This window comes from Eschrichtius robustus, chromosome 3 (genome assembly GCF_028021215.1).
Source record: "Eschrichtius robustus isolate mEscRob2 chromosome 3, mEscRob2.pri, whole genome shotgun sequence".
NCBI classification, from domain to species: Eukaryota; Metazoa; Chordata; class Mammalia; order Artiodactyla; family Eschrichtiidae; genus Eschrichtius; species Eschrichtius robustus.
In genome coordinates, this window is record NC_090826.1 from 113122868 (window position 1) to 113134788 (window position 11921).

At 57.4% G+C, this 11921-nt stretch overlaps 1 protein-coding gene across 2 annotated transcripts; it reads right to left on the reverse strand.

Annotated features, from left to right (window-relative positions):
* Positions 1–1122: 1122 nt before the first annotated feature.
* On the reverse strand, positions 1123–11738 carry THBS3 (thrombospondin 3). Of its 2 annotated transcripts, XM_068540940.1 has the most exons (23): positions 11164–11737; positions 9955–10161; positions 9118–9374; positions 8911–9013; positions 8056–8082; positions 7774–7856; positions 7633–7684; positions 7353–7501; positions 6840–6980; positions 6521–6598; positions 5994–6146; positions 5669–5779; positions 5471–5578; positions 5020–5179; positions 4575–4693; positions 4385–4437; positions 3908–4101; positions 3540–3718; positions 3382–3430; positions 3012–3208; positions 2595–2767; positions 1517–1656; positions 1123–1430 (listed from the first exon to the last, which is right to left on the reverse strand). In XM_068540940.1, the coding sequence occupies exons 1-23, from the start codon at positions 11240–11242 to the stop codon at positions 1372–1374; spliced, it is 2871 nt and encodes a 956-aa protein (XP_068397041.1). In that variant the 5' UTR covers positions 11243–11737; the 3' UTR covers positions 1123–1371. The 2 variants fall into 2 exon arrangements, with proteins under 2 accessions (XP_068397041.1, XP_068397043.1); XM_068540942.1 differs by lacking the exon at positions 1517–1656 and having other exon boundaries at positions 11164–11738.
* Between the last annotated feature and the right edge of the window lie 183 nt (positions 11739–11921).

The window sequence follows — 11921 nt, forward strand, 5'->3', positions numbered from 1 at the left end:
GTGGGACCAAGGAGTATTTGAGGCCACAACGGCGCACGTGGAGCTTATCGAGTTCCAACCGGAGGTCCTGGGTTGCGGTCTAGACCGACAGAAGCAATTACGTCCGCATTAGGAAACAATTCTTAGCCCCAAAGAATACAGATTGAGAAATGAATTTTAAGAACACTTCGGTGCGGCGGGATTGCAGGGAAGCCGGGGAAGAGGAAAAGGACCACAGCTCCCAGACGCGCGCGACTCCACCGGCTTGGCGCGGCATTGTGCGGCAGCCGGACCCGGGTGCGGGCTCGGGGCCGGAGGGCGTTTACGTCATCGCGCCCGGGCGCGGCCCGGAGGCGGGGAAGCACCCCCAACTCGCCGGCTAGAGAAAGGGCGAGTATTTAGGTGGGCGGCCCCAAAACTTCAAGCCCTGGCGTTGCCAGGCAATAGCCATTCAGTTCGGTTGCTGGGACACGCGTCACCATGGCGACGGCTCCGCGCCGCGCAGTCTGAGTATTTAAAGAGCAAGCGCGCGCAACGCCCCGGCGTCTGAAAGCGGCCTTCCAGGATATCGCGGTCTCCCTTTCTCCCTCCCCCTTACCACCCTCTTCACCCTTTTCCGGGCGCCAAGTCTCTCTGGCCTCCAAGGTGAACCCAACTCCCCAGCGCGTCCCGGGTTCTCGGGCTGGTCCGGCTTCAAGCGGTGGAGAGCGGGATTCCGGGCCCCGGGCGGGCGGGAGGGACGGGACGCGGTGCAGTGTTGTTCTTTCCCCCGCCAATATTGCACTCGTCCCGGCCTCCGGCCCCCTCGGCCCCCCGGCCTCCCCCTCACCCCGAGCGGGGCAGCCCCAGCCCTCCTGGCTCTCGATCCCAGCTGCTCTAAGATAGACTGGAGTGTCGCCGCTGCCACCGTGGGTAAGTGGGGCTGGGAGGACTTTAGCCATCCTCCGACCACCACCCCATCCTTCACCTAACCTCCGTCCTTCACCTAACCCCCGTCCAGCACCTTCCTCACCGTGCCCCAAACTCAGCCAAACTTCCTCTAGATCTCTAACTTCCATTCCACTAGTCCTCTCCCCGCCTCAGGTTTTTTCCTGCTCCCCACACTATCCCGGCAAAATCCCTAAAATAAGTAATTGCACTGGCTTAGAAAACAATTGGAACTTTATGGCAACGTGCTGTTGTCTTTCCTGGCGTTAATGCCTGAGAAATACCCCTCGAAAACTTCTCATGTCCTGAACAGTGGGGTCACCACCCCTCTGGAGCTGAACTGATGGGTGCCAGAGGAGGTTCTGTGTTTGGCTGAGGGGCTGTAAATTAGACCCCAGGGTCTCCAGGATGGACCCCAAGGCCTGAGGGTCTAAAATCAGGATTCTGAAGCCGGTGGCCACCTCTTCACACTCTTTCCTGGAGCAGCTGCCTCCGGAATGGCTCAAAGTCCTCGGGCACTGTGTCTGAGAAAGGAGATATGATTAAGGTCAGAAGAAGTGACTCCCATGAGGGCAGGAGAGGTCAGGCTGATCTCCGTCTGGAGCCTCACCATTGCATCGATACTGGAGATTGGACCAAATGATGTTTTCTTGGGAGAAGCAGAATACACCAAGACGCCCCCCTCGCATGGATGTGTCAATGATCACCCCAGAATCGGCCACTAGCTGGGAACCCTCATAAAGCTTCACCCTGTCCAGGATAGGGGTGTCCATTGGTGCTAGGGTGCCAGTGGGCACTGTGCCACCATGACCTGGCCCTGTTCATCCCCAACCCCCCTTGGGCTCACCAGGCCTGAGAGAGAAGGGAGGTGTGGAAAAGGGAGGAAGGAAAGGGGAGGGAAGGGGGGTGCTTTTCTCAGGCCTGGGGCCCCTGGCTCTTTGTCCAGCCCCCTTTGCATCTCAAAGCACCAGCCGCATTCCAAGCGAGGATTGAGTTGCCATGACGATGAGTACAATGGGCTGGGGGGTGAAGTCACCCGCTTCCCAGGCTCTAGTCCACCCCCCCATCCCCTGTCCTGGCGCCCCGCAGCCCCAGGCACCTTAAAGGGGAACCAACCCAAGTCCCTGCACTCTGGGCTCTTGGCCATTGCCCCTCCCTTCCCTGTCATCCCCACCAAATAGGAAATGCAAAGTTGTGGACAGAGTGCTGAACTGAGAAGCCTCAGCCTCGCTACTAAGAGGTGTGGAGTCTGGGTTTCCGTTAGCTCTTCTGTAAATGATGATCCCTTCCAGGTCAGACACTTTGATGAGGCAGGTTCTGGGCTGTATCAGTGATGGGGCTGGATGTGATGTGCCTCTCCACAGACTGGCCTGGGGTTTGGAGGCTCCCAGACGCACCCTCATTTTACAGAGGGGAAAATGGGGCACAGAAAAAGAAGGACTTGCCCAACATTGCTTATAGGTCCTCGGCAGCACCAGCACCAGAGCCCAAGCTGCCTGGTGTTAGGAAGAAAGCAGGGCCAGGACAGCGAGTCTGTGGTGAGAGGGGAGGTAGAGAGAAGTGGTCCCAGTCCGGGCCCAATGGCACCAAGACACTGAGTAGAGGGGAGGTCACTGGGGAGTCCCAGCTAGAGGTGAAGGAAAGGCTGGGCCTGGGGTCCCTTGGGAGGGCTCAGCCCCTCCCCTCACCGAATGTAGCCAACTTGAGGCCGGTGCAGCAGCTGCCAGCGGTAGGAAGTCTTGTCACGCCAGCCCACATTTCGTGGGTCAGTCCACAGCAGCCGTACCTGATCAGGGGTGTGACCTGTATGCCACAGGGCATTCCTGAGGTGCTCGCCTGGGCCAGACACTGATGTCACTGCCTAGGGGGCATCGGCAAACACAGTGGGTCAACCACAGGACCCGACCAAGGGAAGACAGCAGGTTGGTAAGTGCAGGTGGAAAAGGGAGTCAGGAGAATATTCTGGAGCCCTAGGGAGCCAACCTCCAGGCCATATGTCTGGGTAAGAGGGTTCCCCCTACTCAGGCAGTTGGGGAGGCCCCAGGGTTGGTGGGGGAGCCTTTGGGAAAGGGCCCTGGATTGGGGAATCTGGGCAGCTGCGGGACCTTGAGCTGTAGCCCGGGCTGGGCAACAGCCCGGAAAGGTGTGGCCTGCCAGTAGGTCTGCTCCGTTTGCTTCCACATGACCACGTAGAAGCGGCCGCTGTCCTGATAGCTGAAGAGAAAGCCTGCGTAGTCATCATCAGTCACTGTGTTCACATGGAAGGTGCCTTCAAAGTCCACACCATTGAAGGCTGTATATCCTGGGGGCAGGTGGGTGGGTGGGATCAGAGTCAGGGGCAGCAAAGCTACTGATGCCCATTGTGGGGTGGGGATGGGAAGGGATGCCTGCTAAATGTGTGGCTCCATCCTCTGCCTGTAGGGCCCCTCCATTTGGAAGTCATTGAAATTGTTGAATTGGGTGTCCCTTACATACCAACTGCCAGGCCGGGGTCACTGTTCATGGTCTGAACGATTTCCATGCCCTGGTGGTATGCAGTAAAGACAAAAGCCCTGGTCCAGGTGTGCTGCCCTCCTTAGGCCCTGCTTGCTAGTCTGGCCTGACAGCACCCGCCCAGCCCACTGCCCTAGTACCTGGTTGAGCACGACCCAGTTTGGGTCAATCTGAGCGTCACCCTCAGGATCCAGGACGACGGTCTGATAGGCCCGAAAATCCGTGAGGGTTACCTCTGCACTTTCAGGGCACACATCCAGGGGGTCAACCACTGCATCATTGTCAAAATCATCCTCACACACATCACCAACGCCATTGCCTGGGCAGGGTGAAGCCAGGTGCTCAGGAAGGCCCTGGCCACTGCCAGTAGCCAACACTACCACCTCTCGGGCCTTGAGATGTTGACCTCTCTCCACCACCCTGCCTTCCCTCACTCCCCAGCAAGGCCTGCCACTTCTCCCTGAGCAAAGCCCATGCCAGCCCAATCCTCTGGGGACTCCAGCCTTACCATCTGAGTCCTTCTGATTGGGATTAGGTACCAGGCGACAGTTATCAGGACCAGGAGGCACGTAATCTGGGACACCATCATTGTCATCATCCGCATCACACTCATCTCCAAGTCCATCATTGTCTGAGTCCAGCTGGGAGCTGTTGGGCAGCTGCGGGCAATTGTCCTTAGTGTCCTGATGTCCATCGCCATCACTGTCCAAAAAAGAGGCACCTAATAAAGGCTTTTAAAAGTGCCACATCCTTCCCCACTCTTCTGCTTAGGAGTCTCTCTGGGGTTTACCCTCCATTCAGCCAGACCCCTTGCAGTCAGCCAGATGAGGTGAAGGTCCAGCAGTAAGAATGGAAGGTAGACTATGGGAATGACCTGCTACTCGATAGTAGTGGAGAGTTAAAGTTAGACCCTAGAGGGAATTGAAAACATACTAGAGGAAAGTAAAGTATCCCCTAACCTTCCATCTCTTGGCCAAAACCCTACCTGTCTTCATTGGTGTCACAGACATCCCCCACCAGGTCGCTGTCTGCATCTGTCTGAGAGAGAGGGACCTGTTCTCACCATCTCCTCTTGATAACTCTAAAGAGGGTGACCTGACCACTTCCCATCCAAAGGGCTGGGCTTCATCCACCAGTCATCCCACCCCTTCCCTGCCCTCTCCATTCCCCTGTACCTGGGTGGGATTGCTCATTTCAGGGCAGCTGTCGCAAGCATCTCCCACCCCGTCCTCATCCCTGTCTGTCTGCAGGGGGTTGGGGACTTTAGGGCAATTGTCCAATCCATTGGGGATGCCTAGAAGATATGCAGGTAACACAAGGTTATCACTAGAACGTATCACTCTGTCTTCTAGGTTGGTGAAAGCCCTGAGCTCTATCTCCCATCCAGAGGACAGCTGGTCAGGAAATCTGCCTGTAGCTTGTCTTATCCTCTTGCCCACTCCCTGCCTAACCCCACCCCCTCCCTCACGTTCCCACTAACATCTGCCGCAGGTAATCTCTCACCCAGGCTGACTTCCCCCAAGCATTGCCCTTCCCGAATTCTCAGCCTCCCCGCTTCATTCCCACCATATCCAAATTCTTAGAGGTCTCCCAGCCACCCCCTCAGCCCCAGGCCTGCACCATCCCCATCCACGTCGTTGTCACAGGCATCCCCTTCCCCATTGCCATCTGTGTCTTTCTGGTCATTGTTGGGAACGTTGGGGCAGTTGTCACAGGCATCACCAAATGAATCTGTATCTGAGTTTTGCTGGTCCTTGTTGGGAAACAGCCGGCAGTTGTCCTGGGGTGGGAGGGAAAGAGTCAGGCCTCCCTTGAACCACTGGCCACCTTCCTCATCCCTGTACCCTTGTCTCCAATCACCACTCCTGTGATGGCCCACCTGCTTGGCTCCGTCCCACCCACCCAACTTCCCTGTAGTCCACCTCATCGTGGGCACCAGGCTTATGGCTCCCTAACGTGGAGTATTAGGGCCCCTCCTCAGGAGCTGCCAGTGGCCAATGGAGGATAGGGTTATGGGACAAGGCAACAGCGTCACAGAGAAGCTGGAAAGGTCAGGACATCTGGGAGCCACCTCAACATTCTTGATCCCGTCCCCATCAGCATCATCATCACACTGGTCCCCCACACCGTCGTTATCAGCATCTTCCTGCCCAGAGTTGGGTGTCAGAAGGCAGTTGTCCTAAAGGTCAGGGGGAGGAAATGGATGAGTTCTGTCCTATCGCAGCCTGGGGTGCCCCATCCTGCTCACCCGCCCGCCTGCCCCCTGCACCTGCTTGCAGTGTTTGTTGTTGTCCATGCAGGGCAGCGCCTGGTCCGGGTAGCCATCGATGTCCGTGTCGGGCCCACACACGTTCCCGTTCCCAGCCCAGCCCACGTTACACTGGGGCAACACAAAGGGTGGGAGTTAGTGGTCTGGGCTGGCTCCCCACACCCCACCCTCTTCAGGCTCTCTTTTCACCAACCAGTTTCTGGGCCCGGGCCCACCTCCCTTTCCCATGCAAGCCCCCATACCAGTCCCTAAACATGGTCACCAGCCCTACCCCTTTCCCCAGACACCCCCCCCCCTTTTCTTCCAAGCCCCAGGCCTAGCTCACCGAGCAGGACACTGCACCATTGCGTTCAAAGAGACAGTGCGCGTGGACATGGCAGGGGCTGTGGGTCGGGCTGTGGCAGGTCCGGGCTGGGAAGCAGCCCTGGCTCTGGTTGCCCAAGAAGCCCAAGCGACAGGGACCACACTTGAAAGAGCCCTAAGAGTAGGGAGGCAGTGTCTCAGGAAGGAGGGTCAGCCCACCACGACCAGCAACATCCCCATCCCCTGATGGGTGTAGGAGGGACCCTCACAGCTAACAGGCCAGGTCCATTACTCATCTCCTTTAGGTTCTCCTGACAACCTTTCAAGGAGGGTAATAGCCCCATTTCTCAAGCAAGGATGCTGAGGCTCAGAAAAGGTAAATAACTTGCTAAAGGCCATGGCTAGTAAGAGGCAGGATCGGAATTCCAAACCGGGTCCGTGTTGAACACCTACCACATGTAATGTCCTAGGGAAGGAGGAGGGGAAGCAGGAAATCTGAAGAGGGGGTTGCACATTCCCACCACCCAGACACTCAGGTGTTCAGCTCACCACAGTATTGGTGCAGATGGAGTTTGGGTCGCAGCCACCATTGTTACCATCATTGCATTCATCAATATCGTTGCAGACCTGAAGGGGCAGACTTTGGGTAGAACCAGACCTACGGTGGGTCTCCTCAGGTACAGGAGAGAGCACTGGTGTGGCCTTATCTTTGAACATGGACATGAAGCCCAGACCCAAACCCAATGCAAAGCTGGCAGATGAGCCAGGGTCCTCATCCCATTTATCCCAAGGGCTCCACATCCAACCCAGAAGCCCCCCGCCCCTGCAAAGCCAAGATCTTTTGTCCACGGACTCTACCCAACCTGACCTGTTTGCTAGCCCGGGCGTAGTCGATGCCCACACCAGACACCCGTGTGCCTTTGTAGCCTCGGGGACAGGCTTCGCAGTGGAAGCCAGGCATGGTGTTGACACAGCTGGAGCCCGGGAAACAAGGGTCCGCGTGAGCACACTGGGGACCAGACGAGAAGAGGTCAGGCCCCTGCCTGTGATCCCAGGACCACTGCTCCTGGTCTCCCTGTTTGCAGGCCTCCCCTCCTCAACCTCATTTATGCTCTGATCCCACCCCCAGCCTCCTGTGGGTTCCCTCCTAGCCAGCCCTCTCAAAATGCCCCTGCCACTCTCCCAGCTCCTTCCCTGCGTGGCCCTGCAGTCTTTGTCCCAGACCTGTCTCCCTCCTTTCTCATATGTCTTTTCTGATCTCCAGCCTCTTCTAAACCCCAGGTTCCTCTGCTTCTGACCAACATTCACCCCACCTTCTTGGGCCTCTCCTAACTCCCTCACCCCAGCTTTCTGTGCCCTTCCAGAAAGGGCCCTCACCCACCTCATTGATGTCTGTGCAGTGGGTGCCGTTGCCCTGTAGGCCAGGGGGGCAGGGCCCACAGCGGTAGCCGGGGTACTCGTACACTTCCATGCAGTCCACGCCTCGGAAGCAGGGGTTGGGGCTGCAGTGGGAACGCTGTTCATGGAAGCCTGGGCAGGGGGGCGGGCACAGTCAGAGTCACCTAGAAGTCACCATTTAATTCACCAGAAGTGGAGGCCAAAGCCCTGGGGTGGGGAGCACACTGGTGCCACCTGGAGCCCTCCCCTACTCTCCTACTCACCGCACACCTGACACTCCATGATGGTGTTTCGGATCAGGGACATTTCTTTCACCTGGTAGACAGAAGGATGGGGCGGAGTCAACTCTTGGCATCTGCCACCCCACCCCAGAATCAGCGCCACCCTTCACCAGCCCACTAAACCTGGTCTCGGATGTCATCCCGCAGCTCTACCAGGATCTGGTTGAAGAGGGTGAGTTGGGTGACCAGCGCCTTGGTCTGCTCCCCTGTCAGGGTCCAGGGTGCAGAGAGGCTCAGAACTGGGGCACCAGCCCCGGCCCCTCTCTGGGTAATAAGCCAGGTGCTGCCACTGCTGCCCACCCATCTTTAAACCCCAGCCCATTCCTGGCTGAAAAGGACTTAGTTTCAGGCAGCTGCTCCTCCTCCCCATCCTCATGCCCTTTCACCTCAGCGTGGCCTACTCACCTAGGATGGAGTGGAGTGCGTTGGTCACTAGAGAGGACAAGAAAACACAGAGGGTGGAGATGTGAGGAGGGGCCTGGCTGGTGAGGAGGAGGAAGGAGGGAACAGGAACAAAGGGCTGGAGTCTTGGAATAAAGATGTGGTGTCGAATGGTAGGAGGGCAGTGGTGATGCGCAAGCAGCACCTGCTCCTTCCACTGGATGAGGGTCCCTCTAAGGGAGCTGCCTCACAGATAGTCGAAACCCAAATCCTCCTGTTCCTAGGCATGGTAGTGGCAGAAGGGATCCAAGTGAGAGGTGACCCAAAGCAGGGCCAGGGCCCCAGTACATTCTATTTCCTCCCTCCCAAGCTTCCACCACAAGAGCTCTTTGAAATATCTGGGAGACGTGGACATTTTATTTAGGTAAGAGCCTCTGAGCATCCCTGTTAGAGAGACCAGGCAGATGGGCAATGCTTAGGGAAATGGCTGGTAGGTGACAGATGCCAGTGGAAGCTAAAAAAGACTCAAGACCCTTAGCTCAGTCAACCAAGAAAGACCAAGCAGCTAACTTCCTCACCCCCACTCAGAGTTCTTCAGAGTTATATTCTTTTTTTGGATCATTTTATTTTTCTGGCCACCCTGGTAGGTGGGATGACCTTAACGGAGATTTTTTTGACCCACACCTCCTGCTGGGATGGTATTATTTGGAGATCATAGAGTCAGAGGTGAAGGAGATTTGGGGTCACAGAGTCAGAAGCCCCAGGAATAGGTGAGCCGAAAGAACTGCTGTTAAGGGGGAGGGAGGTCAAGAGGATGGGAGGGACCAAGGATCACAGGACCCGGGGTCCAGGATGTCAGCTAGCAGAAGTCTGTGTTACCTGCACTGTGGATAGACTCATCCCCCTGGAACGGACACTCACTCAGGGCTCCGACCCGGGCCATGGACCCGCCCAGAATCATTTTCATAGATTCCACGAAGCCCTGGGGGGACAGAAACAGAGTGGGGTGGGAGGACCTACCAATTCTTCCTCCCACCGGTGCAAACTGTTTCACAGACACTCAGAGGGTCCTCCTTTCCTGCTCACCTGCATCCTCAAATAAGCCTTCTGTCCCGTCCTAATCTCCAGCCCACTGACTTCCGCTGGAGGAATGGGGGCCAGGGCCGGAAGGCCAGCATGCTGGTCGCCCAGTTTGCAGTCCACATAGAGCTGCAGGGCAGGGCTGGGTCTGGACGGACCTCGGAGTCGCAGGAGAGCCGTGTGTGTGCGCCCGTCAGCCAGGCCTGCTTGCTGTAGGTTCACTGCATGGACTTTGCCATCCTCCCGCTGGTACCGCACCAGCACTGCCCAGAAGGGGAGGTCAGTATGTGCACTGTCCCCCATCCCGTCTCCCAGCTGAGAGACAGGATGGATCAATTCTTCTGAATACCACATCTCTAGGGCTATCACTCCTTATCCAGCTATGTATCTCTCAACACCTTGTACATAATAGGTACACGAAAAATATTTTCCAAATTGATTCAAAGACTAGGACTTTCTTAGTCTTCAGTGTCATCAGATCACTCTCTCCCCTGCTAGGGTGGCAGCTGGTTCCATACCCACTGAACCGTCCCAGTGATCTGAGACAGTTCAGATCCCTGGGACACAGCAATACCACTTCTGGGGCACAGGGACATGCCCCCCCTCCCCCCAGGCATTCCCACATACAACTCCCATTCCTACAGATGCCTCACCCTATTGTTTGGGTGCCTGGCCTCCTGAGGCACCTCCTAAGTGCCAGGTGCCCCTGGTGCCGGGACACAGCCTGATGGGTCCACGGTCCCCACTGGAGCCCAAGGAGAATTAAGAGGGATCTGAGAGTGGGGATGAGGAAGAGTGCTCAAAGGGGTCACCACGGCAGGAAAGGAGATGCCCACCAGTCACCTTTGTTGATCTTGCCCACAACAGAGGCCTCCAGCCATCGTGTGTTGTCTTGGCGAGAGTAGAGGCCGAAGAGGACACCACCCTGCTTGGGGGGCAGGCGGAAGGTGGACAAGAGATAGATGTCCCCAGCAGTGAGCAGGGCTGTCCGGATCTTCTCCACCACAGCTACCATCTGCCGGGACTCGCCCACAGTCAGCAGGTCAATCACTGGTCACGCAGGGATGATCAAGGTCAGACCCCTGTCAAATGCTAAGGCCTGCTCTCTCCTCTGAGCCTTCGGGGGTGGGGCATCCTTCATCACCACCCGATAGTGTTAGTCACCTCCTCGAAATTCAGCCCTTGTCGCCATCAGAGGACAAGGCATTGTGCCTTCCTTACTGCCACTCTGGGAACCAGCAGGCCTGAGGCTCACTTCGAAATACAGAAACAGCACCCCGCAAACTTGAGATGCTCCCACCAGGTGGCGCAAAGGAGTCACTGTGCTGATCCCAGGCAGGAGTAGCACCTGGTGCCCACAGCACAGAAATAGGAAGACAGATTCTCTTTACCCGGCTGGGTTTGGCTCATTCCACACCCTAGTGCCCCTCCTCCCATCCTGGGGGTTCAGCACGCTCGCTCTGGATGAAAACAGCTGCTCACTGAAGGCTCCGACCCTCCTACTGTCTGGCTCTCTCCTACAGGAACGTAGGACCCAGCTCCTCTGCCTCCTGCGTCCTGGCCAATCTGTGGTTTCCCTTCCAGCCAGCAAAGAATCTGTGCCTGTGTCATCTGCTCCAGCTACCTCTCCCACAGCCACAGGCCCATCCTACCACCAGACCTCCAGGAGGGCCCAGACCTCTCGGTCCCCACCCCCCCATCCCGTTCTTAGGCAGCCAGGAGCCCAGGGGTGAAAGAAGCCACCTTTGAGCTGCTCTCCCAAACCCTGGGGTGCCTGGGGATGCTCAGACACCAACCCAGCCAGGCAGCCCTAGCTAGCATCCAGCTCCTGAGTCCTCTGCCCTGGCCTCATGCTGACCCTGGCCAGCTCCCACTCATCCACCACCTTCTGGTGTCAACTCCTCCCCACAGGGCCATAATTTCATCATCTCTTCTCTCTGATTCAGTGTCAGGACTCTCCCCTCTCCTTTTGCCCACATGCTCCCTGCTATTAGGCTGGGGGCAAATGGGGAGGAGGCAGAGAGGGGGCTAAGAAGATTGGTACAGGCTTACCCTGCAGGTCCTGACTGGCAGATGTGAAAGTGCAAAGGAGGAGAAGAGCCAGGGCCCCCCGAAGTTCCTGCGTCTCCATGCCGCTCAGCCGGCTCACTACCCCTGGCAGGCAGGCGGCTGGGAGGGGAAAAGGCTAGGCGGAGAGCAGGAGCGGGGGGGCGGAGGGACTGGAAGGGGGAGTTGAAGGGGGGGCCGGCAGGCGGTGAGGGGGGGGCTGAAACAAAGAGCTGCCAATCACCCTGGAGGCATACCCAGCTCCGGGAACCAGGCGCACTGGGGAAGAGTCCTGGAGGCCTCCTTGCCTCCTGCCTCTCCCTAATGGTGCTCTCCCCCAGGTGCCTCCCTCTCTCCCGGCATCTCGCTGTTGGGGGCTGCTACCGAACGCTACTGTTTTCTGGAAGCCACAGTTGGGGAAGGCAGGAACCCTTGGCGGGGCAGTGCCAGACAGTGGGCATTATTCCACAGCTGGCATGAGAGAATTCCAAGGGAGTGGACGAAACTAGCTCGCTGTAGTGCCCAGGGGATGGCCGCATGGCATGAAGTTTGCTGCTCGGATAGAGCAAGTGCTCTTTATTAGGGTGGGGGGGGGGGCCCCATGACTTGTGCTTGCGCCTCCGTTTTTCCCTCATTCCTAGGAAAGCTTCGAGTCTGGAAGCGTCCGCTGGGAACTGGAGGGAGAGTCTAAAACAGTGGTCAGTGAGGTTGAAGAAATCAGGAAAGAGGAAAGGGACACCAAGGACAGGAGTAGACCAAAGGAC